Consider the following 27,377-nt stretch of genomic DNA (forward strand, 5'->3'; position numbering starts at 1 on the left):
CTATGTAGGTTGACAGAGGGGCAAGACAGCACGAGAATCTCGGGAGGCTCCAGCTACAATCAGAGGGGAAGGGGGTTACGGGATAATATATCTGTTGTTCTCCTAACATGCAGGACCAGCCCTTGAAGTTGAGTTCTTCAATCTAAGTAAAGTGAACACAATTGATTTATAGACTTACTGGAAGTATCTCAACCAAGAGATGACTGTGTCTAACCTAAGCATACTAACAGATGTATTATCTTGACTGCTGCTTCCTCTTTCTTTTTTTTTTTAATCATTAAAGATAAAATATGCCTGGCTTTCAAAATTCTCATTGTTTTACTAAATAGCGTATCAGAAATACTACAGAGGATCTTTTTTCACTCTTGGTGATTGTGTTACGATGAGTGGAAGTGATCATCTAAGATGAAGAAAGAGCTAGTTTTGCTTTGTCTCAGTTATCCTGACCCAGCTTAAGGAGATATGGAGGCAGTGAGGTGTGCTCTCTGATAGGTGGGTTTCCAATCTCACAGGAGACTGACTTCTTCAGCCACAGAGAAGGACAGAAAATGAGATCTGGGTGCCTCTTGGATGACTGGCCCCAAAAGGGCATGCTCAGGCTAAGCCAGCTCTCTGGGAAGGCCAGCCAGCTGCACTTGCCACTGTCTAGACCAGTGGTTCTCAACCTTCTGGCCCTTTAAATACAGTTCCTCATGTTGTGACCCAACCATAAAATTATTTTCGTTGCTACTTCATAACTGTAATGTTGCTACTGTTATGAATCGTAATGTAAATATCTGATATGCAGGATGGTCTTAGGCGACCCCTGTGGAAGGGTTGTTTGACCACCAAAGGGGTCGCAACCCACAGGTTGAGAACCGCTGGTCTAGATGCTCTCTCTTCCTGTGAGGAAAGAAGGCCTACTCAAAGCTCTGTTACACTTCCTCACATCCCCTCCAAATCACTTCCTCCTGGTGGAAGGCAGGCCTATGCGGTCTGCCTGTCCCAAGACTAGAGCCGGCATGGGGAGGCATGCTGGGAGACCCTGTGAGGAAAGAGTGAGGGCAGGGGATCACCCAGGTGAGGAGAGTCCCAGTCAGTGTCTAGACTTGGGGGTCTGGACACACAGTCCTGTCTTTTAAATGGAAACTAACTACCGATTTCCCCTTTATTAGACTTGGAATCCCCAAATGCACATGTCATGTTCAACCTTTGACATTGGTTAATGGACTATTAAAAATAGTTGATAACATTCATGATGAGGCTTTCATATTTGTGAGATGAAACAACCTTATTATTATTATTATTTAGTACTAGAGGCCTGGTGCACGAAAATTCATGCATTGGGGGATGGGGGAAGGGGTTCCTTAGCCCAGCCTGCCCCCTCTCACAGTCTGAGAGCCCTCAGGGGATGTCCCTTCGAGGAGCGGGTCTAAGCCACAGTCTGGCCTCCCTCTGTGGGAGGCAACCAGGCTGATCAGGGGAAGACGCCGCCCTCGAAACCACCTCGGCTGCCTGCCCTCGGCCCTTGCAGCCGCCGCGGCTTTGTTCGGAAGGATAGTCGGCTGTCTGGTCTAATTAGCATATTATGCTTTTATTATTATAGATAGTTGTGATGTGAGTAAATAACGTCATGCATAGAATGAGTAAGACAAGAGTTTGAGTCAGTCTGACACACTGACTGGGGAAATTACTCAGCCTTTTTTTTCTCTGGTTTCTGCCAGATTTTACCCAAACAATTGGGGTAACAGAAGGGATGTGAGATTTACTGAGGTGATCCACAATATTTCTACACAATATTTCTGTTTTAAACCTAAAATTATATTTTACACTGAGTGACCACATTTAAATCTGATCCTTTCCAATATTTTTCATTCACACAGAAAATTCAACAATGTGAAAAAAATCAAAGTAGAATATTATACTCTAACATAGATTCAGTCACTGTGGAGAGAGATATATTTATTATTGGGGCTTATTTACTTCATTAGGTGATGACTACAACTTGTTGTCTTGTCAAAATGTAACTTTGTACATACTACTTACAGCATTAAGGGCTTCTAATTCAGAACAGATTCATCTACTTCTGGTTTTGCTGGTTTTGTGGCAAGATAATCTACTTACTTGAATCTTCTTTTGGTAATAGCTTAATTAGATGGTCAGACAGATCTTTACACAACACATTCAAAAACTATAAATTTTGTTCCTAAGTGGTTGAAAGCGGGTTAGAGTGTTGAAAAGACAGTGTGGCTACTGTGTGGAGAATGCCCAAGTGGGCAGTGTGGAAGGTCAGGCCACAGTTAGGAAGCCGGAGGGAGCTGTGTGGCCCAGACCAATGTGTTGGAGGTGGGAATGGGGAAGGGTGGGCAGATGTGGGTACTATTTGGAGTTAGGATCAACAGAATTTGCTAGTGAATAAGTGTGACATCTGGCAGGAAGGTGACAGTAGTCATTTGCTCAGGACACATTGTCCTGGTGGGTGGATGCCCTTAGGAAATGAGACAGGAAATCAGAAGCTTGATTGGGGAACAGAACAAAGGGCACCACCTTCTTCCGAGGTATTTTAATTTACCCTTTGTTCACTCATTAATTCCCCTTCTTGGCGTTAGTTTTGTGGATATAACCCTCCAGGGTCTGTGTGATCTTTTTCCTCCAAAGTGTCAGATGAAGAGTGATGCATTTAAAATGTTTGAGTCTACTCCCCATCTCCCACGTCTTAACATATTTCTTTCTGTTGACACAGTGTCAGCTCAGACAGAGGTCTTAACGCAATAGAGCAGATTGCAATGTTCTTTGGTGACTTAATTGACATCCTCATCCCATTTTTCATGGTCACCGTTAATTGGATTTGAGGAAGATTCAGGTCTCTTGATTGGATAGGGAAGCCCTCGGGGTATCCCTGATTGAATTGTGCCAACATTCAGGCCTTGTTGTGGAGAACTGGGGAAATACCTGAGTCTCATTTGTAATATATCATCAAAGCATCTTTTACGTTGGAGGGATTTCTGGCGATGGCTAAGCTCCTCATGTTGATGTTGATTGTTTTAACTTTTCTTTCTTTGGAAACATTTTCTGACCTCACATTCTAGGGCTGCTCCCATTTGGAACCCTTAAAACCTTACTCCAGACCAATATGGAATGTTTTATTATCAAGTGTGCCTCTGGATAGAATTTGAAAGCTGTGGACACCTTAACACCAACATCTACAGTTTGGAATCTTAACCTGGGATAGTTCTACACTGAATCCAGCCCCTCCTCTTAATTCTTATGAATCCCCCAGCCCTATCTCCATCCCCTAAAACAGAACACCTCTAGGAAGCTACAGGAAGGCCAAGGCCAAGGCCGTCACTGTTCAGCAAGGCCCTCCAAGCTCTTAGTCTGGCCTTGATTCCTCATCTCACTGTAGGTCAAAGTTCCTGACCAGGACAAATCACATAAGCTCCCAAAGTCTTCATTTTCTCACTTGTAATGATAGCACCTGCTACTAGGGTTGAGATGAGAAGTAATTAAACTCCTGATTTTAAAAGTTACTGGCACAGTGCCTGGTTCAATGATCCTGATAAATATTAGCTATTATTGTTTTTATAAAAGAGGACTGTCTTACTCAAATTTGCACTTCTTTGACCAGGCCTAGGAATGTACTTTGTGATAGTTTGTGTTTTACATAGATATTTTATTTTATTTTTTTATGTGCCTCAGGCATGAGACAGCTCTGGCCATTGACACAGGCCTCAAGCTAGGATGAACTAAGAAATGTACATCTGCTTTGCCCCTGATTGATATAGAGCAACACCATTCAATCAGGTGTCTCCTTGCCCATTGCCATGGGGTTACACAGATATTTTAAAGAAAACAAACACATTGGCTCTAAGTCACTGATTCATAGCTGATTTATGGTTCAGAACTTTGCCTTTTTATATTAACCAAAGGACATAATAGTCCCCACTCTGGGACTGATTTACTCATTCTTGGAGGGTGTAGATCAGGTGAGTTGCTAATCAGTCTTCTGGACAGAGGCCCGTAATCATTAAAAGATGCATAATAAAACTGACATTTTGAGCTCTGTAAACAAAGGCGTCACCCAGATCTGATAAAAATTTGAATCAAGACTTATCTTCTCCCTGGCCCGGGTCCACTGTTGATTTCCTCAGACTTACAGTAGCTCTTATTGGTGAAATACTTACTGTAAGGCAGGCGCTGTGTTAGGCAAAGACATACTATCTAATCCTTGAAGCCCAGTGAGGTGAGTTCTATTTTTATTTATTCCCATTTTATGGATGAGGAAATTGAGGTGCAGAGAGGTTATATCACACAAATAGTAATTGCTAGAGCAGGGACCAGAACGCAAGTCTGCTTGGCTTAAAATCTGTTCTGAAATGCTATTAGGTCAAGCTGATGTCGAGTGTCAGAAATATTCCTTTAAGAGCAAATATTTAATGGAGTGTCAACAATGTGTAAGGTGATGCTTGAGGTCCACTAAGAAGGAACCTGCTTGAAGTGTCCAATGACACACTGTCCCCAGTCTTGGTGTTACTTGGTCTGGAGGGAAAAAGGAGAGCTAGTCAAACTTTCTTTGTCCAGATTGTGGTTTGTTGATCTCTTCTGAAATATTTGTGAATTCACTCATTCATTCTCTGCCTCGGTTCACTGTGAATTCATGATGGGTAACTACAAGCTGGCCCTTGTACTTACACTATGTTTGTCTAGACCACCAGTTCTCCCATTTTCCTAGGTGACATATGCATACCATTCCTCTTCCTCCATTCTCTGACACCTCATCTCAGCCATCAGCCTTGTTTCCTGTTTCATTGAGAAAATAAAGACAATCGGAGGGAACTTCCACAAGTCCCCAAGTGTCCCCACTGGCACGTGTCCACACACACTGTGAGTCTTCTCACAGTGGACGAACTGTCCACATTCCAAACTAGGCACTGTAACTTCTTGCCCACCCAATAGTGCTCTGATATTTCACCTCACTGTCTTGTGTCATAATTATTTCCTTCTCTCCTGGATAGTTCCCATCAGAGTATAAACATGCTATTATTTCTTCTCTTTTAAAATCTAAAGTCCTTTCTTAACCTTCTTCTTCCTCCTCTAGTTAGTAAAACCCTTTCCTTTTCTTCAAAACAAAACTTGAAAAACCCCTCTATATTCTTGAACACCAAACCCAGTCCCAACTGTCCCTTTTCTTTTGAAATGACTCAGGGTTTCCACCACCAACACTGCACCAAAGCTGTCCTGTTAAGTAACCATGACTCTGTGTTGCTCAATCCAAAGGCCCATTCTCATTCCTTAGCTCAGTGGTCGGCAAACTCATTTAGTCAACAGAGCCAAATATCAACAGTACTTCTTCAAAATAGACTCGCCCAGGCCGAAAACTGACTTCTGCTCATGGGCCATGAAGTTTCAATCGCACTGTATGCGCGCCCACACGTGGTATTTTGTGGAAGAGCCACACTCAAGGGGCCAAAGAGCTGCATGTGGCTCGAGAGCCACAGTTTGCTGACCACGGCCTTAGCTCATTTGTGGGTTTGACACAATTGATCAGCCCCTCCTCCCTTAAAACATTTTATCTTCATCTGGCTTCCCAGGCAGCAAACTTTTCCCATTCCCTTTGCTGATTCTTCCACATTTTTCTAATTCTCACACGTTGGGATAAGCGCTCAGACCTCTTCTCTGAGCTTCCTACATTCCATCTCTTGGGGTTCTTTTTTTAGTCTCATGGTTTAAGTTGCCATCTATATACTGATGAATCCCCAATTTATTTATCTCTAGTCTATACCTCTCCATCAGACTTCATTCTTATTTATTCAACTACCTCCTTGGCATCTCACTTGGATACCTAGTAGGCAGCTCAGCTTTAACATGCAAACACAAGCTCTCAGCCCTGTTCTTCTCCCAACTGCTCTTTCTGCCTTGTTCTCCTCAGTAATGGCAACCTCATCCTAAAAGTTATTCAACTCAGAAACCTTGGCGTCATCCTAGCCTCGTATCCTATATTCAGTTGGTCAGTAAATCCCATTGGTTCAACTTTCAAAATAAACCCCAAGTCTGACCTCCTCTTCCTTGGTCCATAACACCAACTTCTCTTGCCTGGAATATTTTAGTAAGTTCCACCTGCTCTCTCTTCTTCCTCCTTCATCCCCTACCACTTTATTCTCAACACAGAAACTAGAGTGATACTAATCATATAAATCAAATTATATATATACTAGAAGCCCAGTGGACAAATTCGTGCACAGGTGGGGTCTGGCCAGCCCACCCCAATCAGCGCTGATTTGGCCCAGCCAGCTGGGGGGAGGGGCCCCAAGCGGTTGGCCAGCTGGCCCCGCCCCCTGGTTGAACTCCTGGTTGAAGGGACAATTTGCATATTAGGCTTTTATTATATAGGATGTAGCATGTGTCTTTACACTGATCTACAAAGTCCCCCACCTCAGTACCTCTCTGATCTTCCATTTCTTTCCCCTTCACTCTGCTCCCCACACTCCCCACTGGCTTCCTCATTCCTTATACATTCGGTAAGTGTTTCCTCCTCAGGGTTTTGCAATTTGCTGTTCCCTTTGCCTGGAATAGTCTTCTCTTAGATATCTGTGTGGCTCACTCCCTCATCTCCTTCAGTGCTTTACCCGTAGTGAACCTTTCATGATCACCTTTTTTTTTTGTTTGTTTGGAATCGCAACACCCTCAACACTTTCTATTTCCCTTTCCTGCTTTAATTGTTTTTACAGCTCTTATCTCCATCTAACACTATTTTGCTTATCTAAGTTCCAGGAGGGCCAGGATTTTATCTATTTTGTTTCCTACTCTATTCCCAGTGCCTAGAATAATGCCTAGCATATAGTAGGCACTCAATAACTATCTGTGGGATGAATTTATCCACAGAGTGTCTATTTATTATAACTATGCACAAAGAAGAGTGCTTAGGGTTGGGAGGGGCACAAAAATAAATTGACACGTATAATATTCTTCGAGTGTTCCCCATAGTATGACACAAGCTGTGCACACAACCCCTCCCTCTTATTATCATGAAGTGCCCTGGTGATATGAGACTAAAAGACAGAGAGAGACCTGACACTGCCAGCTGTTCTGGAAGAAACGGTCTCAGGTATGGGAGTGGTCTACAGCTGGAATGTGAGGTTGGGTGGGGGTGGGAGAGCATTCCAGGTAGGGATGCCCATATGCCTGAGTGACGCAGGAGCACTCAGCGTGGGAAATGAGTCACTTGGTTTGGTAATTTCATTTGCTTCTAAGTTTTCTGTTTGTGAAGTTCAGTGTCTCCCTAGAGGAGTGCTGAATGCTTACCTAGGGTCTTCACAATGTAGAAATTTAAGGCGGGAGATTTGATTGGCTGCAGGAGTAGGCTGATCCATTTGGACTTTTCTCACCCATTTTGTGGACTTGATTTGGACATAGTTATTTAACTGCCTCTAAGACGTGGCCCAGATTATTCACATCATGCTTGAGCGTGCTATAGGATGACATGGGCACAGTACATTCGGTTGGCCTTTTAGTGGGATGGAGATAGACCCTCTAATAGTCTGAGGGCTCAGTTCCCTTTTTCTGCAGTCTCTTTCCTTGATCTCTTATTTAACTACAAAGTAAAAATCATTTATAGAGGCTGCCACACGCTGATGTGGGCCAGGCTTTGATTCATGCAGAGAAGGAAGCTTAGATGTTTCCAAGTCCTGTGGTTTGCAAACTTCTTTATCAGAGTCATCTGGGAGCTTTTAGAAACCACTCAAGTCATCCTTAGTCAGCATCTCCAGAGAACACGCCCAGTAATACATACTTGACATATATAAAGAAGTTGCCTGTGACCTGGAGGAGGGAGGGAGTTCTCCATCGGCTGCTCTGGGTCACTTGGATCTGTCCTTCTGAGGCAGCCCATTTGTGATAACAGCTCAGGCCCCATTCCCTTCAACTGCCGTTTCTGTGATGTGGCTCCTGACCCGGTGCCCCAACCTCCTCACCCTGGCTCTCCTCCAATTCCTCGGCAGATGTTTACTGAATGCCTGGTGTGGGCATGGCTTTCTTATCTCCTTCCTTTCTCCAAATCCCTCTTCTATTGTGGTTACCTTTTCCTTACCTCCACTCCCACCTCCAAATGGTTACTCAGTCACTTCATAATCCTTCTGAGGATTTGGACACAGCTCGAGACAAGATTTATCTTTGTATTGCACAATCCTGTTTATTTTCTGGTTAAAGAATGTGCACGAAATGATGCAGGATTTTAAATGGTGTGTGTAACTTAGCAAAGAGAACCAAATAATGTTCCACCACCACTTGTATGTCAAGTACCAATCATTCTTTTATCATTAATTAAAGGAAGAATTCTTCAATTGTCTACCAAGCAGCAGTTTATTATCTTAGGGTGGTTTTTTGACTGTTACTTAAAAATGATGAAATATCTTTCCGTTTAAGATATTTTACGTTTTATTAAATTATGCTGGCTTCTCCTCACTCTGAAATGACTCTCCCTTTTACACAGAAAGAGATGGGCTCCTCTGGTCTCTTGTCACCTCCAGCACAAATAGTCCTGTCGTTTGTGAACCTGATGAAATGCCTGGCGCGGGTGGCTGGAAAGTGTACAAGTTGCTCTTTCAATTTGTTCCATAATTTAAGACCCTGCGCATTTATTTAAATTGCTTGGCAGTAGACGTTTGCTGTTTTTTTAGCAGCTCAACGAATAAACGGGAAGTCTGCTCAAGTACTATGCACGTTGACTATTGACATGGAATTTAAAGGTGAGATTGAACCAATTCATAAATATAACAATTGATCTAAGAGGCTCTCTGTCTGGGATGAACCGATCAATGAAGGCAAGAGTTAGAAAAAGAATAGAGCTCCACTGTCCCTTTGGACTGCCTTTGCTTACACACCTAGGGCAGTTGCTGTTTATAGCCTTTCTTATATAACCTGCGTGACCATCTCATCTCCAGTCCTCAGTCAATTTCAAGGGGAAACGAAGCACCCATGCAATTATGTGGGTTCCTCTTATTCTTAACTCAAATATTCTAGGAAGTAGGTTGAGTGATAGTTTTAGGCTTAAACATTGTATCTGGGAGAGCGCTTCCTTTTATTCACTCAATAGAAAAAAATTCACTGTGTAAGTATGTGGGTTGGATATCATGCTATGTGTGTGTGGGGGGGGGGGCGGCGGGTTACAAAAAGAAACGAAACACCATCCCTGTCCTCAGGGAGCCTTTAGTGTGCCGGGGAGACAACACATATACATCTCGATGGGCTTTAATGTGTTAGTGACTATAATGAGATGTGATGTGCGAATGACCACAGAGCTGTGGGAGGTCAGAGGACAGGAGCTCCAGGTGCGGACACAGTGTCACGTCGTGGGCAGTTGTCGGCCTGCATGACCTTCACCTCACCTCCAGGTGCACACTGGATACGGAGGGTAGAAGGCCTGAGACCCTTCAGCCTACTCATCGTCTGGGCTGAAGGACCCGCCTCAGTGAGTGGGGCAATGGGATTCCCCGGGCCTGTGTCATAGGGACTGAGAGCTGTGGTCCTAGGAGACTCGCTCTTTCTAAGCAAGAGCACCCCCAGGGCCTTCTGAAGGGAGTGCTTACAATATACTGTTGTTCTGCCCTCGGGGCCCCTTGGAACAGCTAGAGGCTGCCAAGGATTTATGGTCATGTGGAAGGGGGCGGGGGGGGGGGGCACCTGGGCAATCATAAATCTTCAACCCTGCCTGCCTTTCTAACAACGAGTTCGCTTGCCAGTGCAGAGAGCCATTGGAACTCAAAATAAATCATTTGGTCAGTCATTCCACAGATAATTATGGACTGTCCACTGGGGCGAGCACTGTTTCCTCTTCCATTTATGCCATTCCTCAGCAAAGTGGGAGGAGCAAGGCATCAGATTCTTTTTAAAAATATATATTTTATTGATTTTTTTTACAGAGGAAGAGAGAGGGATAGAGAGTAAGAAACATCGATGAAAGAGAAACATTGGTCAGCTGCCTCCTGCACACCTCTTACTGGGCATTTGCCCACAACCAAGGTACATGCCCTTGACTGGAATTGAACCTGGGACCCTTCAGTCCACAGGCCGATGCTCTATCCACTGAGCCAAACCGGTTAGGGCCAGATTCTTGAATCTAATTTCTATTCCAAGGCCGCTTTTTGTTTTAATTGCAAGGTTGTTTTGAGTATGTCATTTTCAATCTAAAGTGTTTACTGCTCAAGAGAAAAATCAATAAAACTTTGGGGAAAGATTTGACCATTCAGCACCTCTTTCTGGGAATAAAAATATAGAACAGTGTAAGGCAGTGATTTGTGTGTGCCACAAGGGTTTTTAAAACATGCAAATACCTAACTATTAGTCAGGGCACTGACCTCTTTTCCCTTAGATTGTCAAATAAAAAAAGACAAAAAGACAGCAGCCAACACAAAAATAGCCATCCAGTGTGAATGAATTCAAATTATACCTATTTTTTTTTGTAAGATTGGCAAAAAATAGAAATATTTTTTGGTGTGCCACAGAACTTTAGTCATTAGTTTATGTGTCCCACGAGATGAAAAAGGTGAAAAATCACTGGTGTAAGGAATTGTCCCCCTTGTTATTGGCCATCAACTTTTTTCCTTTGAGAAATATATCTGTAGTTCTGTTGATTCATTCATTGAAATTAAAGATAAGGCCTGGCATCCCCTTTCCCTCCCACCTGTTGTTACTTGTCATCTAAGACGATGTCTGTTCCAGGAGAAGTCACAGATGTAGGTGAGATACCGCGCACTGCTTTCCACTGGAAGCTTAACTTCCTGACTGAGTCAGAACAGCTCAACTGGAGCTTTGGGAATGATTGGAGTTGGGTTGTGTGCTGCTTGTCTGGATCTAAGCTACCAAGCTGTTATTTGATTATTTTTTAAAAACTGTATTTTATTGAGTTTTTACAGAGAGGAAGGGAGAGGGATAGAGAGTTAGAAACATCAATGAGAGAGAAACATCGATCAGCTGCCTCCTGCACATCCCCCACTGGGGATGTGCCCGCAACCCAGGCACATGCCCTTGACCGGAATCGAACCCAGGACCCTTTGGTCCACAGGCCGACGCTCTATCCACTGAGCCAAACCGGTTTCAGCTATATGTTGGTTTTAAGAAGGGCAGAGATTGGGGTGGAGGAGGAGCGCCCTGCATGGAGGGTGGGCAAGGGAAATGGGGCTCAGACTTGGGAAAGTACCTCCTCAGCTTGGCTCCACGTCACCCCGCTTTTCCACGCAGCTCCTCCCTCCTGCAGTCAGCATCCCGTGCTCCCCTAACTTCTCGGACTGAGAACCTTCTCACCAGTGCCCCCTCACCGCGGAGTCCACAGCGCCAGTGCTCACACCCATCCTTGTGCCCACCTGCTGCCCCTGCGCACTGCTTCCTCGGCTTCCTGCGGGCAGCGGTCCTGCTGGGAGGTCTGAGGGCATCGGTCCTCTGTCCTTCCGTGTGACCCATTTTCCTTCTGAAAGCTTCCCCGTCTCCCTTCATCCGATGTTCTGAGGCCCCTCCAGTGATGCGGCAAAGCTGGCTCCTTGTTAACTGAAGAAATGTCTTGCAGATCCCAGGGCTGATTTAAACGTTTAATAATATAATATTTAAACATATCCCACTTAAAACCAAGTATAAACTCCTTCTGCTGATGGTTCTTCCAATTATAAAATCAAATCAAAATTGCAAATCAAATGTAAATAGCCAGCCAGTGGCACTCAGCTGTACAACATGAGTTCACTGTGGTGGCGGGTGTCACGTGTGTGGGCTGGGAATTAGGTGCAGACTGCTGCCGCTCAGCGTCCTTAAAGCGACATCTCTGGCTTTGCTTGGTGTAAATAAGTCATTTAAGTATTAAATCTACCCTTTGGCCTTTTCTCAGTCGCCCATGACAACGTAATTCTGCTCGATGCCAATGTGTACACACAGAGCCAACTTGGCTAGCGGACGGCCATCCAGACGATTCTTAGAATAAATAGGCTCGCTTATAGAGTGTTGTTTGGATTGTCATAAAGTGAAACCATGATGTGTAAATATTTTCACAGGGCACTCACCCAACCCCCAGGCTGCAGGCTGCCTCCGCTCTCCAGCGTCTTTCTGTGTGGGTTTCCCCTGCAGGCCTAGAGCAAAGGGCCCTCAGAGGTGGTGGCTGTCATAACAGGTTGTCTCCACCCCCAGCCCCGCTGCCCATGAGTCTCCCTCAGCTGCCAGTGTTCGTAGGGCTGTCATCCCAGGGCACTTCACACCCCCATTTCGAGGCAGAGACTGTGCTGTGAGCCACTGTCACCTTCGGCAAGCTGTTAAGCTGGTTGTCATGGAGCTTGAAAACCATAATCCATTTTCAAGCTGTTTTAGCTTGAGCGGTCCTGCCCCCTTCACTGTGGAGAGAGGTGAGCGTGTCTATTTTTTAAAAGCTGACACTCCACTTGACAGGTTTCATGGTGTAGCTAGTTAGAAGTGTGTGTGCATGTGGTATGCGTTGAGTGTGTGTGTGGTGTGTGCATGTGAGTGTGCGTGTGTGTATTGAGTATGTGTGCATGTGAGTGTGTGTGGTGGTGTGCATGTGAATGTGTGTATGTGGTATGTTGCATGTGAATGTGTGTGTGCAGTATGTGAATGTGTGTGAGTGTATGTGTGTGTGTGTGGTGGTGTGCACGTGAATGTGTGTGTGTGGTATGTGTATGTGTGTGTGGTATGTGTATGTGTGTGTGTGAGTGTATGTGTGTGTGTGGTGTGTGCATATGAATGTGTATGTGTGCTGTGTGCATGTGAATGTGTGTGGTGTGTGCATGTGAATGTGTGTATGTGAGTGTATGTGCATGCGAGTGTGTGTGTGGTGTGTGGCGTGTGCCGTCACCCAGGCTGACTGTTTCGGGGACCTGCCTCAGTTGCATTGCTGCAGCCTGGCGCCTGAGCCCGTGGGGAGCTCCTGGCTGTTGCAGGCCTGGCTGCAGGCCAAGGGTTCTGCCGGCAGGGCTGTGCCTCTGTCACTCAGCATGGCAGCGTGCCCCTGGGTGTGCCAGTTGGGCAGCTGGCCCAGCTGTAGGGCCTGGGCGAAGGGAGGAGGGGAGGAGGCTGCTGAGAGGCACTTCGCTCATCGGTCATGGGGCAGGCACTGGAAATGGCTTAACTCAGAACTGCTCATTGGTTTGTGAAATGTCCTCAAGGTCCCAGTGTGGTCCTATGATGGCGTCTTCTCCAAAACCTCTCAGCTCAAAACTGGGATCTTCTCTACTTTGTCCTTCTCCCTCGTCCACCATCCAGGTCATCTCCAGAGTCCACCTGCTTTGCCCTCCCTGCTTATCAGTGTTTGAAATCTTCATTCTCACCACAACCTGCATTCAAGCCCTGTTACTCTCCCCGAGGCAGGTGATGAGCGATAAGCGAAGTGCCTCTCAGCGCCCTGCTCACCTCCTCCCTTCGCCCGCCTGGGCCCTGCCGCTGGCCCGCTGCCCTCCTGGCATTTCCCACCCTCGCTCTGGAGCCCTCAGTGGCTCTGGTCTTACAGGATGAGGGGAAACTGTCAGGCTGACGGACTTTGTTTGTCTTTCACAACATTTTAAGGAATTATTAACCAACTTAAAAGAAATCAAGATATTTTTACAATAAAGATCTGTATTTTCAACTTTTCCTGAAAACTTGGAGGATCTCACAGCCCTGAGTGCAATAGGCAGGAATGGAGTGTTCTTTTTGCTGTCTTCTCCTGGGACTCGTTTTCATCAGTTTGCCACACTCCCCACTACTCCTTATAGAGCCCCTATCTGCCTCAGCGCTCATCTCTGTTTCCTGTGTAGCCTCTTTTAATATCTGCTATCCGACTCAAGAAAAGGGCCTTTCTGCATGATGTATTTAGAACACACCTTGTATTCTGGCCTCCTTTGTACCTTGTTGCCTCTTGTGGGTGCTCCCCCTCCCCCTTTAAACCTGTCCAAATCCTGCTATTCCACAAGGCCAGCTGACATGCTCTCTCCTCTGTGAAACCTCCCGGCCCGGCCCAGGTGGAAATTTTCCTCTCCTTAATTGCCAGGGCACTTGGGCTGTCTCTCTCTTTTGGTGCCATTGTACATTGTTTTGTCCTGAGCTTAGACGGCATGTCTGTCCCAGACAGAGCCTTACAGCGGCTGACACATGGTGCCTCGTACACAGTGGGTTCCCAGCAGGAAAGATGCGCCAAATAATCAGGTGCCTTGTTCCATGCGTCCCTACAGGAGGGCCTGTGACTACATGTTGTCAGGCGGTGGCTTACCACAGTGACTCTGAAGAGATTGTTTGATCTGTGTTTAATGTGGGGAAACCCCCAAGCCCCAGTGAACTCTGGGACACCAGAGTAAGCAGTGTCACTAAGGTTACATTCAGTGATACTGCTTTATACAGAAGGTAGAGACACAGAAACCGTCAATGGAATATAGACTATTTCCACACTCCTCATTAAAAATATTAAATGCCAAATAGACACAGGGTTCTATACCCGATACTAGATCAGCCTTTGCTTCCCAGCCCTCTCCCACATGTGCCTCTGTGGCCCGTGTCTCCATGTCCTTCTCATCCAGGCTTTGGTTTGGCATCATGGACGGTGGGAACGCACCTGGGCTCAGGCCCCTCCTACCCTCTGATGGATGAGGGTGGGTAGCAACATAGGTTGGTAGCCAGTGCCGTTGCCTCATGATTGTTGTAATGACTTGGGGACTTGTTTGCATCAGCTTTCCCACCGGGATGGCCACGCCCAGGGTTTCCCAGCCACCTGCCTTGAGTAATGGCGGTGGCCTCGCGATGCATTTTCTTTACTCCTGTCGAGGGTCTCTGAGAAGGAAGGGAGCTTTGCTTCCCACCTCTAGTCCAGGGTGGGTGGGCTCCAGGGCAGTGCTGTCCCGAGGAATGAGAGCCTCTATAGCAGTGGTTCTCAACCTGTGGGTCACGACCCCTTTGGCGGTCTAACGACCCTTTCACAGGGGTCGCCTAAGACCATCCTGCATATCAGATATTTACATTATGATTCATAACAGTAGCAACATTACAGTTATGAAGTAGCCACGAAAATAATTTTATGGTTGGGTCACAACATGAGGAACTGTATTTAAAGGGCCAGAAGGTTGGGAACCACTGCTCTATGGGGACCGTCCAGGGCAGTAGTCACTCACCACAGGCGGTAATTGAGCACTGAAATATATGGCTCATGCGACTGAGGAGCTGAATTCTTTGTTGATTTCATTTCAGTGAATTTCAATTTAAACACCACCTGTGGCTGCCATGTTGGGCGGCCTGGATCTCGAGGACTGGGGAAAGTGGGTCATGCGGGGCCTGAGGGAGAGCTGGGCGGAGGACACCTAATTGCCGGGGCCTCCTACGTGGGCGGGCCTGGAGCTTGCCGTCTTGCAACACAAGTAAAAGCCCTTTTGACCAAATTGGGTGGGGCATCAAAGCTGAATAACAGCTGCAGGAAAACCCTTCTGCAGCGTTCTGGGCAAGCCATTATTTACTTATGATCTCCTTTAAGAAGAGCAGACACAGAGGCCCCGTACCCGTGACTCCTGGAGCAGGTCCTACACCGTCTTCCTCTGCTTGATTTCATGAACCATCACGTAAATATATACCTGCTGCTCCAACCAAATATAAATGCTGCACCCAAATGACTGATTTGGGGAGGGGGGAGGGGAGAGGAAAGGAAATAGACTGCGACTGAGATAGGCCGTGGCCGGGAGGCCCCGAGGCTGTGCCTTCCCAGCATCACTCCGAGTTCAGGGGCTGCCGGTGGTGTTGTCATCGCGGGCATTTCTTGGATGGTGTCTCAGGTCCCACCAGTCCTTTCACTCTGAGAAGTCTGGCACCCTTGACAGCTCCACCGCTGTCATCTTAAATTCTCCCTCAGTCTTCCTGTCAGCGCGGTTTCACACAGACACAAAAAGAGGAAGTCGGGCAGGCACAGGCAGGTGGTGGAGGGGAAGGTTAGGGCTGGGCAAGGAGACTGGTACCCAGGGAGGGGGAGCTGCACACATGTCCAGTGTGGTCTTTCCTGGTGTCCTGACAACGGAGTGGAGCCTTGGGGTCCTCCCAGCATCCTCTGCTCATAAAGAGGCCACATCTGTACCCACCTCTCTGCTCTGCCCCAGGAGGGCTCCACTGAGAGAGACAGAGGGACTGGATGCCAGTGGGCCCCGTGCATTCCAGGTCAGGGCAGCAGCCCCTGTGGTTTCACAGGAGTGTATCAGTCCTCAGTGTCCTCAAAACACTTGGGCCTGCTTTTGTGTTGGAACAGGGGGAAATGTTCTTAGTAAATGCAATTTACTAGAAAGGAAAGACTCAGGAAGTCAGCCTTGCCCTGAAGACCAGATGATGCAGCTGACAGAGAGCAGCTAAGCCAGGTGGAGGCACAGGTGTCCCCCCCGCCGCGCCCCCCTCTCCTCCCCACACACAAACACACATGTTTCTCAATCGCTTCTCGCCCATCCCTGTGGCTAGAGGGGTTGGAGTGCAGGTGACTCCTAATGGGAAGGTGCAATGCAAAATGACAGCGCTTCTTAGATGTGATTTGATTTCAGCACCCTCAGAGGTATGGGGGAAGATCAGGTAGCAGGAGAAATGAGAAGCAGCAAAGACTTACTTTGGATTGGAAGTACGGGTTCCAAGTCAGTGAGGCCTTTCACACATTCCAGCCGTACATTCTTGCCCTACCTTCTTGATTGGATGTTTAGTTTTGGAATATTAAACTCCAGTCATTCTGGCTGAAATGATAACAGGGATTTACTTGTGAAGGTGCCTGTTTTAGAGGAGGTTTGACTCGGTGACTGAGTGACATTCTCCAGAACCCTCTTTCCCTATTTCTCTGCCCCTGCCCCTTTGTGGAGCCAGCCCCACTCCTTTCGGGTTCCATGATGACTGCTGGCAATGTTCAGGCTCAGAGCTTCCCCAGCCCACCGTCAGATCGGAGGGAGAGCGGAGGGATGCGTCTGTTGGAAGAGCTTCTATTCCCAGAGGCCCGCACTGGTCTCAGTTGGGTCGAGTCCTCTCTTGAGTCAGTAACTGGGGCTGGGCTCAGGCGAGGCTCATCCAAGTGCCCCACCTCAGAAACCTGTGACGAAATCAGGTTTTCCTCAGACCCAGAGTCATAAAAGAAGTTATTCAACCCCCCAAAAAGAATCAAAGATCCGGTAGTCACTGAGAGAAGGGGAGTCGTTGGGTAGGAAACCCCAACTCTCACTACTCTTTCTATAATTTACCAATCCTTCTTGTGTACTTATCATTGCAGTTTTCTGCCTGAAAGCAGAAAGTTGTTATTTTTGAAAATTTACTTTTTACTGCTTTGTGACTCTTAAACTTCCTTTGTTCCCCTTCTTCCATCCCCCGTCCTCCCTCCCTCCCTCCTCTTTTTTCTCCTTTCTTCTCCCTACTTTTTCTTGTTTTCCTTTCCCCCCTTTTCCTCTCTCCCATTTCCCCTTCCTTCCCCTCCTTTCCCTCCTCTTCCTCCTAGTCTCTTCTTCCCCTTTATTGTCAACTGGTGATCTAGTCATTTATTTAACTCAACTAAGTTGGTTCAGCACGATGTAGTTTCTCACTAAATAGAATGCCTTCCCATTTGTCCTCCAGGAAGAAGAAATGCCAGATGTAGAAATTGACATTGATGATCTTCTTGATGCAGACAGTGAAGAAGAGAGAGCTTTAAAACTACGGGTAAGCAGCTTTCAAAATCTAGAACCTTCCCATTGTAGGTGCTTGAATCCACTCGGGGCTCCTGAGCTTGCAGAGGGGAAAGGGATGGGATGCTAAGTATTCACCCTCATGAAGCTCATCTCTGATTCTCTGACGGTAAAGCAGTTCTTGACGTCAGTTCTCGAAGCACGTTATGGATGTGAGTTTTTCCAGCCTTTTCTTTTGGGAGGGAGAGCTGGCTCTGCCTCCTGAGATCCATTTGCCAGAGAAGGAAGAGATGCCTAACAATTGTATGAGAGGGAGAAGGGCTGAGCTGGAACTGGGTGTCTAAACTCAGGACTCCAGTCTTGCAGTTGTGGATTATATCATTCATGACATTCATTTCTACATAAGATTATGTACGACATAATTCTGTTTAATAAAGTTTCTTTTACTAGAGTATGCTCACCTGATAGCATCCTGATACATGCTGAGATGTCTCATGTTTCCTTGGCCCACAGTAATACAATATTTATTTCCCTTCCCAGAAGAGGTCAAATCTATCATTTGAAAATCTGTATTTGGGAGTTTCTAAAACCAGTCAACCTTTGACTTGCCAATGTTTTGAATGTTCACAGATAATTACTGTTAATGGTGGTTGGTTATTACCAGGGGCAAATGATCGCTAAAGGCAATTAAAGGGCACATTTTAATATATGAATGTGTTAATAATTACTAACATCCCTTGAGTGGCAAACAAGTTTTGGTTTAATGATTATATCTTGTTGGTAAATTTAAATAGGAGATGAAAGTTAAAAAAAGGAAAGCGGGCATCAGTTTTATACAGCATGGAATGACATCAAGTTTTCCTAACATTGAGAACTTGAAAGGGGTGTAGCTGCCATCAGGTCATCCCCTTTGGTTCCCAGGTGAGGACACTGAAGCCTGCAGAGGTGTGACCCAGGCCCCTGACTCTCCAGTGTGATCATCCAGTGTGATTGTCACCGTCTTTCATAGGCTGTCTCAATTTAAGTATATCCCGTTTATTATTAACCAAGTTGGCAGCCCAAAGGAAAGGTGTGTGTGTATGCCTGTGCATGCATGTGCTCTGGAAAATGTAAGGCATTCCTGCATATGAAGGACACAACTCTTTATATCTTTTTAAAAATAAGTTTAAATTGATTTTTAGAAGAGGAAGGGAGATATAGAACCATCAATGAGAGAGAAACTATCGATTGGCTGCCTCCTGCCCACCCCCTACTGGGGATCGAACCCGCAATCCTGGCATGTGCTCTGACCAAGAATCAAACCCATGACCTCTTGGTTCCTGGGTCGAAGCTCAACCACCGAACCACCCTGGCCCCGCACAACTCTTTATATCTCTAGGTGGTCAGTGGGTATTGAAATAAAGTGTGATTCTAGATAGTCAATATGAAATGTTGATTCACCATGTTTAGAATAATACTATAAAGAAGAAATAATTTTTAATTTCACCTTTAAAATGATACTGATTTTTAAAATAATAAAACTTACCTTCTGTGTATTTCATTCCAGGAAGCTCTCGTAGATTGCCACAAACCAACAGAGGTAAGCAAATCACGTTTCCTAAATGCCATGTTTGAATTGGTTTTTATTAAATCAATTTATCTATTTTTAAAGCCAAACCACAATAAGTGGGTTTGATTACGTATATACTAAGTAGCAATTATTACCCATAATTATTTGTAAGCCTGAACATGCCTGGTTTAGGAAGACTTAAAATGAATTGATTTTCATGCGTTGCTTGCTTTTATATAAAAGCCAAACTTCAAAGGTAATTGTAAGAGGTTTTGGAATCATCTTAGTAGAGGTTTTAGGTTGTAACTGGAGAATGCATTCTATTGGTGTCTAGGTGTGTATTTTTTAAAAAGCTTACAGCCAATTCTGTTGTTCAAAATTGAACAGTTGCCTTTCTTGGAAGGAGCAATTTTATGTTTAGTTTGGATACTTATCAAGTATATAAGTACTACTGTGGAAAACAATGGGTATTAGTTTGGTTAGATCGAAGCATTTAATGTATACACTAAAGACCAAAAGAACAATGTGGGAATTGAGGATTTGATCAGTTAAGAAAATATTGGTGAAAGAAGTACTTTCACTGTATCTCTGTGATAAATCAGAGAAATAGGAAGATTTATCAGGTGCTTTGGAGTCCGCTTAGTGGTCGGACTTCTGCTTTTTGAAGGGACATAATTACAAAGTGAGGGGAAAGCATGCTTTTATAAGAATGTGTAAGATTTAAATGACTGGGTGTTTTATGATCATTTGGTTTATGGCCAGTTACTACCTTGAGCTTTATTCTTACAATCTCTAGTTCTTCTTTATATTGATTCTATCTTGTGGTCACAGAGATTTTTAATTTTAGTTATTAAAAATATTTTTTATTCAATGTAATACATAGTCATACTTTTGAAAGTCAGATATAAGATTAAGCTTCTAAAGAAAAAAAATAGCAGTGTCTTTTATTAAATCAACTAGAGGCCCAGTGCATAAAATTTGTGCATGGGCGGGGGGGGTGTCCCTCAGCCTGGCCTGCACCCTCTCCAATCTGGAACCCCTCGGGGGATGTCGACTGCCGAGGGAAACCAACAGTCGGACATCCCTCTCACAATCTGGGACCTCTGGCTCCTAACTGCTTGCTTGCCTGCCAGCCTGATCGCCCCCAACTGCCCTCCCCTGCCAGCCTGATCACCCACAACTGCCCTCCCCTGCCAGACTGATCGCTCCCAACTGCTCTCCCCTACTGGCCTGATTGCCCCCAAGTGCCCTCCCCTGCTGTGACCAGCCTCCTCCACGCTGTGCAGAGCAGTGGGACCCCCAGGCCTCACCATGCGGAGCTTCCACTGTGCATGCAGCCATTTTGTGGTGGCCATCCTGTGGCGGCATCGCATGAGGGTGTGACGCCACCTAGGCTTTTATTATATAGGATTTGTTCCCCTCCCCCCCAGGTTTGGACATCCATTTTTTTTTTCCTGGAGAGGTATTAACATAGAGCTAATTGAAATGTAGAAAAAGAATGTCTTTATGTAATGCAAGAAGAAAAGGAGTATTTTGTTTGGTTATTACTTGGATTTGGAGGATCCGTAGTTAACAGCATAGTGGACATTGTAGCAATCAGGGGTGGGGGTACTAGGAGGAGCTTGCTTTTCTATTTCTCAGTCTAACTTTGCATGATTTTCAGATCTTAAGATCACATAGGAGCGCCTCCATTGCATTGGGTTGTGGACAGAAAATACATTTAATATGAGCTTGAGGGCACCTGTCTTAGCAGCTGTTAAGGTAGTTGCCAATCCAATCAACGGGCTTTTAGAAATCTCTTCTTATAGTTGAAGGTGGCTGTGCCATTCTCTCAGATAAATATCTGATTTTTCTTTCTGTGCATTTATTTCGTTTCTGTGAAACAGAGGTTGTGGTATTTCCTATCGTTTTGGCAATCAAAGCCTGTACGTGGATGTGGTCAGGGGTTCATGCAGATGACTAAGTCTAAGAGTAGGTGGTGGGAAGCATCTCTGGGCCTCAGTAACCTGCCGGGTCGCGGAAATGGCACGTCCACATGAAGGCGCAGGAAAGAAATTTCTGCTCATGGTTGTAAATAGAAGTAGACAGGAACAGGCCTGCTTTGTGGTTCTTTCTGTGTTGGCAGCCAGAAGGCAGAATCCTCAGCTTTTGCCTTGGTCTCACTTTCTGACACGCTTCGGTGGTGGCCATTGTCAACTCATTCTGATCACATCAGCTCTTACCTATGTAGCATTTTAACCTGTTGTTTGAAATATTCTTGAGTTTCTGTGTTCCTGGAAGTACTCACAGTCCCTGTTCACTGAGCCGATTGCAAGGGAGAGAAACTATAAACTGGATATTTACAACAAAGAGAGGCTGTGTGGGTGATTGGACGAGACACGGCTTGGCATTTTGCTATATTTTCTTTATTCATTTGCTCAACAAATGTTTATCAAACATCTATGTGTCTGTAACTAGTCTAGGAACTCAGATAAAGCAGTGAATCTGTATGTTCCTTTTGAAAACAATCTCTTATAAGGCCACAGTGAACTATGGGGAGAATTTAAATGCTGAAAGAATTTAAATATTAAGGAAGGAATAACAGGACAGAAATGCCAGGGTGTCAGCTTATCCCATGGTTCTCTAAGTTAGGAACCAAATTGCTTATTAGGTTATGATTTTATGGGAATCTGTACTTGTAGAGAAACTGAGGAAGGGGGCACTTCACTCCACTCGAACGGGTGTGAGTGTCTACACTCAGGGAACCTTTCCATGTGGCTTCTCATGGGGTTTCCTTAAAAAAGACTGCAGTTTTGGGCTGCGGTGAGGAATAGAGCTTGAATGCAACCTTTGAAAGCTGCCACCTTCAGAACAATGTTTCTGACTAGTGAGAGAACCGGGAGCTTCCAAAGAAAGACTGTAATCAGATGAAAAGGACATTCTAGTGGTTGTAGCCCTCGGCTATGAGAGCCTTAAGTTTTAGTAAACTGTAATTAGGAGGTAAGTAATAAAGGGGTGGGACTTATTCACCAGAAACATGAGTAACCTTACCTAGTAGCCAAAAAAATTTGGTCCCAGTATGTCAGTTGCTCACACACTGAGAATAGGGCTCTTTATACACCAGGCCTCCTCGACCCAGGAAAAAGAGCCGGGCTGTGCTGGAGCTGGTGTTTGGACCCACATTTGAGTTGACATCCTGTGCTCTGTCTACTTCTCACCTCCTTTCTCTGAATTCTTACTGGGTGAGCACACGCTCTACTCTGGAATATTTATAAACCTGATTAAGATGATCTTCATTGAGGAAAATCAAGCCAGAAACATTACTAGTAGGTGAGCTTGCCAAAGACATGGAGTCATGGAGCATAACTCTGCATTTATTTCCTGGTCTTCATTCCACATCCTCTGTCGAGTTAGGAAACCATCCCCAACACCATTCTCACTTCTGACACCAATTGCAAGTGTAAGGCCATACTCATGTTTGCGGTTTTGCTACAAGGACCCACAGAACTCACTGAAAGTTGTCACACTCACAGTTATATCACGGTGAAAGGCTACAGATGAAAGTCAGCCAGGGGAAGAGATGCATGGGACAGAGTCCAGGAAAGTTCCAAGTGCAGAACCTCCAGCCGTCCTCTCCCAGGGGAGTCACAGACAGTGTTGACTCTCAGCTATGCGGTGTGGCAGTGTGGAGAGTATTGCCAACCAGGGAAGCTCATCTGAGCCAAATATTTTTTATTGGGACTTGGTCACATAGTCATGGTTGACTGCCCACAGTGACCTCAAGTCACCAGGCCCTCTGGACATTGAGCTGGTACCATGTGACCCAAAGCCCCCACCCTACATCACATTGTTAGACTGTCTTTCACGTCCCTAGGCCCCAGGTGAACAAAGACACTCTCATCAGGCAGAACATTCCAAGGGCTTAGAGCTTGCCTCCCAGGAGCTGAGGGCAAAGACTAGACATCTTTCTGGACAAGGTTAAATTCTTTACTACACACTCTTAGAAGCAGTTTGACCATGAGAATAGTGATGATGATGTTGACAACAATAATTGTGATGTAACATAAGGAAAGAAAAAAGAGATGCCATGATAGGAAGAGCCACACGTATTTTGCCTTTGGATGCTTTTCTTCCAGCAATTAATGATTTTTTTTTTTAAAGCGAGATGTAGGAGGAGGGTACAGGTTTTAAAGGGCAGTGGACCTTTAAAATGATTGGCATTTTTGAGTGATTTGAGTGTGATTTTATGGCCTTTCCTTTTTTCATTAAACTCAAAATGAATGATCGAGTTTTAAAAGCTGATCAACTCTATCTTATAAACAGCTCCACATTCTCTTCTTGTGTTTAGACTTATCTAGACAGAAGAGGGAATATGAGTTAAGAGCAGTTTAACACATGACATTTGGATTGCTATAATTTTTAGCAAAGGGAGTTACTATCAAAACCAAATTTCAAAGTTTGGAAATGGGTTTCTTTCATTTACATGAGACTGAGGTTCTTGTAGGAAGTACTATTGTCCCTCGTTGGTAATGGGATCCTTGATGAAATTACTTTAGTTTTGTGGTGATTATAAAATGGGAGATTATAATTTTGCTGAATTAACTCCATTGGTTATTTGCATTGGTTGGATCATTTATGTGGATTTTATGTTATGTTGTCTGAATTCCAAGTGTGTGGATTTTGAGAAAACTATTAGTAAGTGAAGTAAGAACTAAATGCTGGTAAAGTTGAATATGGTAAGAGCAAAGGAACTGTTGTTCTGCATACAAATAAGGGCTAGAATTTGGGTACAAAATAAATTAGCCTCAGAGCAGTAGTCTGAAACTCTAAAGTAGATTAAGGGGACTGCTCTTATCAGCAGAACAAATTAATCTTTAAAGGCATATAGTCAAGAAAATAAATGGACAAAGTAGTGTCAGTGGTTTTTAAGTTAAAGGAGATGGGGTGGTGGGGGTGGGGGTGGGGGGTCATCCAGGATGCCCAAGACCTTCAGGAATTTCTGTTGGCAGAAGTGATTATAGCAACAGCAGGCACAAACCTTTACTCATAACAGATTCATGAGCCTCTTTTCAGATAATGAAAAATAGGATCAGTTCTGGTGTGCCCTGCTAGCAAATGAACCTCTCCAATGATAAACAGCACTATCCACCCTCTCCTCTGAGAGGAAAGAAATTAAATATCTCAGTGGGTAGTGATGACGGTGCTGAAAGCCTGTGACTGCAGGGAGCAAATCCCAGTGACACATGGGGCTGGGGACGCCCCAGAAGCTGTGTTCTCATGCTGAATCGCTGCCTGTCCCTTTGGCCTCCTGTGTGACCTGAATATTTAAGCCAATAAAAGTTTACAGTGTGATGTTTAAATGCTTCGCTGGTTCTTTGGGTGCGGATATTTTGCCATTTGGAACCATTTTCAGGGTTGCCATCATGTTTTAAAAGAGATACCTATTACCCTTCCATTGTCCTCACTTACCTAAACTTTGTTAAATCTAGAAATTTATCTTTCAGAGTATGGTAACTAGAGTTAATACCGTATTGTATATTTGAAAGTTGCTAAGAGAGTAGATCTTAAAAGTTCTTATCACAGAATATAATAGGATAGTTATGTGGTAGTGAATGTTAACTAGACTTATTATGGTGAGTATGTCATGATGTTGCTGGTGGGAATGAGGTCCTTCCACTGAGTCGCAAGAAAAGCATTTTGGGGACCCACATATGGGAGGATGAGCTGTAGTGGTAAGATTTATTGGAATAGAAATAAAAGACTGTCCCCAGGTTCCGATGTCCCATCTCCGTCTGTCCCACTGTGGAAGAAGTCCAGCCTTGTCTTCATCAAGAATTAGGGCCAGAGTCCAGAAATTCTGTGCCATTGCTTTGGAGCCTGCCTGGCTACCATGGAGGCTGAGCTTGGGGCCTGCTCAGCTGCTAGGCCTACATGGCTGCTATGGAGAGAGAATGCACTAATGTGTGTTGGGACTCAGGGGTGGAAAGCCCTTGCCATTGTAGAGCTTCAGTTATATTATCTCAGGCTTTCCAACTTACCAATCTCTTTCCCAGTCCTTCATGGTTTGTACTGGGTCCATCCCCTAACTAATCCCGTTTCTGGATCTTCCAGGGTTTTGTGTCCTTTATCCAGTCCTACCCTTTTCCACGGCTAGGCACCTCCCTTTTATGGTCACGATCTTGGCTCCTGCTACACATGCACCCAGCAAAGAAATGATCCCCTTATTACATTATCCCTCCCTCAGATCCTTCCTGCCCATTTGGGGGATTTGATGCTGAGGGCAGAGGATGCAGCAGTCCCGTGGGGAGCCTATAAATGCTGCAGCTTCCTAGTGAAGCAGGCTTAGCGTTCAAGTCAGTTCCCTAGTTTATTATGCTTAATGTCTGATTCCCTTTGCTCCCTTCCTTTATTAACACTTTTAAATCATTTTTTAATTTTTTAATTACAGTTGACACACAATATTACATTAGTTTCAGGTGTACACTCCAATGATTAGACATTATAACATTTATTAAGTGATAGTCCCCCAAAATCTCATGCCCATCTCATATCATACCTAGTTATTAGAACATTATTGACTGTATTCCCTATGCTGTACTTTACACCCCCATGACTACACTGTAACTACTAATTTGTGCTTCTAAATCCCTTTAACTAATCTCCCACCCCCCTCCCATCTGGCAACTGTCAAAATGTCCTCTGTGTCTACAAGTCTGTTTCTGTTCTACTTGTTCATTTATTTTGGTTTTTAGATTCAATTGATGACTGATATCTATTTATTGCTATTTTATTGTTCATATTTTTTCTTCTTCTTAAAAAAGACCCTTCAACATTTCATGTAATACTGGTTTGGTGACGATGAACTCCTTTAGCTTTTTTTTTGTCTGTGAAGCTCGTCATCTGATCTTTAATTATAGGTTTGTTTGTTTTTTTAATTTGGAGAAAGGTGGTTCTGCTGTAAAGGCTCTTAAAAATGAAAATAGGAAAGAACCTTTCTGAAAAACTACTCATAGTTTATTATGCTTAATGTCTGATTCCCTTTGCTCCCTTCCTTTATTAACACTTTTAAATCATTTTTTAATTTTTTAATTACAGTTGACACACAATATTACATTAGTTTCAGGTGTACACTCCAATGATTAGACATTATAACATTTATTAAGTGATAGTCCCCCAAAATCTCATGCCCATCTCATATCATACCTAGTTATTAGAACATTATTGACTGTATTCCCTATGCTGTACTTTACACCCCCATGACTACACTGTAACTACTAATTTGTGCTTCTAAATCCCTTTAACTAATCTCCCACCCCCCTCCCATCTGGCAACTGTCAAAATGTCCTCTGTGTCTACAAGTCTGTTTCTGTTCTACTTGTTCATTTATTTTGGTTTTTAGATTCAATTGATGACTGATATCTATTTATTGCTATTTTATTGTTCATATTTTTTCTTCTTTTTCCTCCTCCTCCTCCTCCTCCTCCTCCTTCTTCTTTCTTCCAGGGTTTTGTGTCCTTTATCCAGTCCTACCCTTTTCCACGGCTAGGCACCTCCCTTTTATGGTCACGATCTTGGCTCCTGCTACACATGCACCCAGCAAAGAAATGATCCCCTTATTACATTATCCCTCCCTCAGATCCTTCCTGCCCATTTGGGGGATTTGGTGCTGAGGGCAGAGGATGCAGCAGTCCCGTGGGGAGCCTATAAATGCTGCAGCTTCCTAGTGAAGCAGGCTTAGCGTTCAAGTCAGTTCCCTAGTTTATTATGCTTAATGTCTGATTCCCTTTGCTCCCTTCCTTTATTAACACTTTTAAATCATTTTTTAATTTTTTAATTACAGTTGACACACAATATTACATTAGTTTCAGGTGTACACTCCAATGATTAGACATTATAACATTTATTAAGTGATAGTCCCCCAAAATCTCATGCCCATCTCATATCATACCTAGTTATTAGAACATTATTGACTGTATTCCCTATGCTGTACTTTACACCCCCATGACTACACTGTAACTACTAATTTGTGCTTCTAAATCCCTTTAACTAATCTCCCACCCCCCTCCCATCTGGCAACTGTCAAAATGTCCTCTGTAGTTGTTTCCTTGTAAATTATTCTTTATTTCAGTTAAGTGTATCCTTCATTTCTGACTGATCTTTTTTTAAAAAAATATTCTTATTGGTTTCAGAGAGGAAAGGAGAGGGAGAGAAAGATAGAAACATCAATGATGAGAGATAATCATTGGTTGGCT

The 27,377-nt window shown here is 44.5% G+C and overlaps 1 protein-coding gene across 1 annotated transcript in view; it reads left to right on the top strand.

The window, feature by feature from the left end:
* The window catches only part of PPP1R14C (protein phosphatase 1, regulatory (inhibitor) subunit 14C), a 123,249-nt gene that overhangs the window by 82,529 nt on the left and 13,343 nt on the right, over window positions 1-27,377 (top strand). Inside the window, exons 6-7 of the mRNA XM_005884732.2 lie at window positions 17,548-17,631; window positions 19,144-19,176. Coding sequence (XP_005884794.2) covers window positions 17,548-17,631; window positions 19,144-19,176 — 117 coding nt within the window. The remainder of the gene's footprint in view (window positions 1-17,547; window positions 17,632-19,143; window positions 19,177-27,377) is intronic.

This window comes from Myotis brandtii, unplaced genomic scaffold (assembly GCF_000412655.1).
Source record: "Myotis brandtii unplaced genomic scaffold, ASM41265v1 scaffold847, whole genome shotgun sequence".
Lineage (NCBI taxonomy): Eukaryota > Metazoa > Chordata > Mammalia > Chiroptera > Vespertilionidae > Myotis > Myotis brandtii.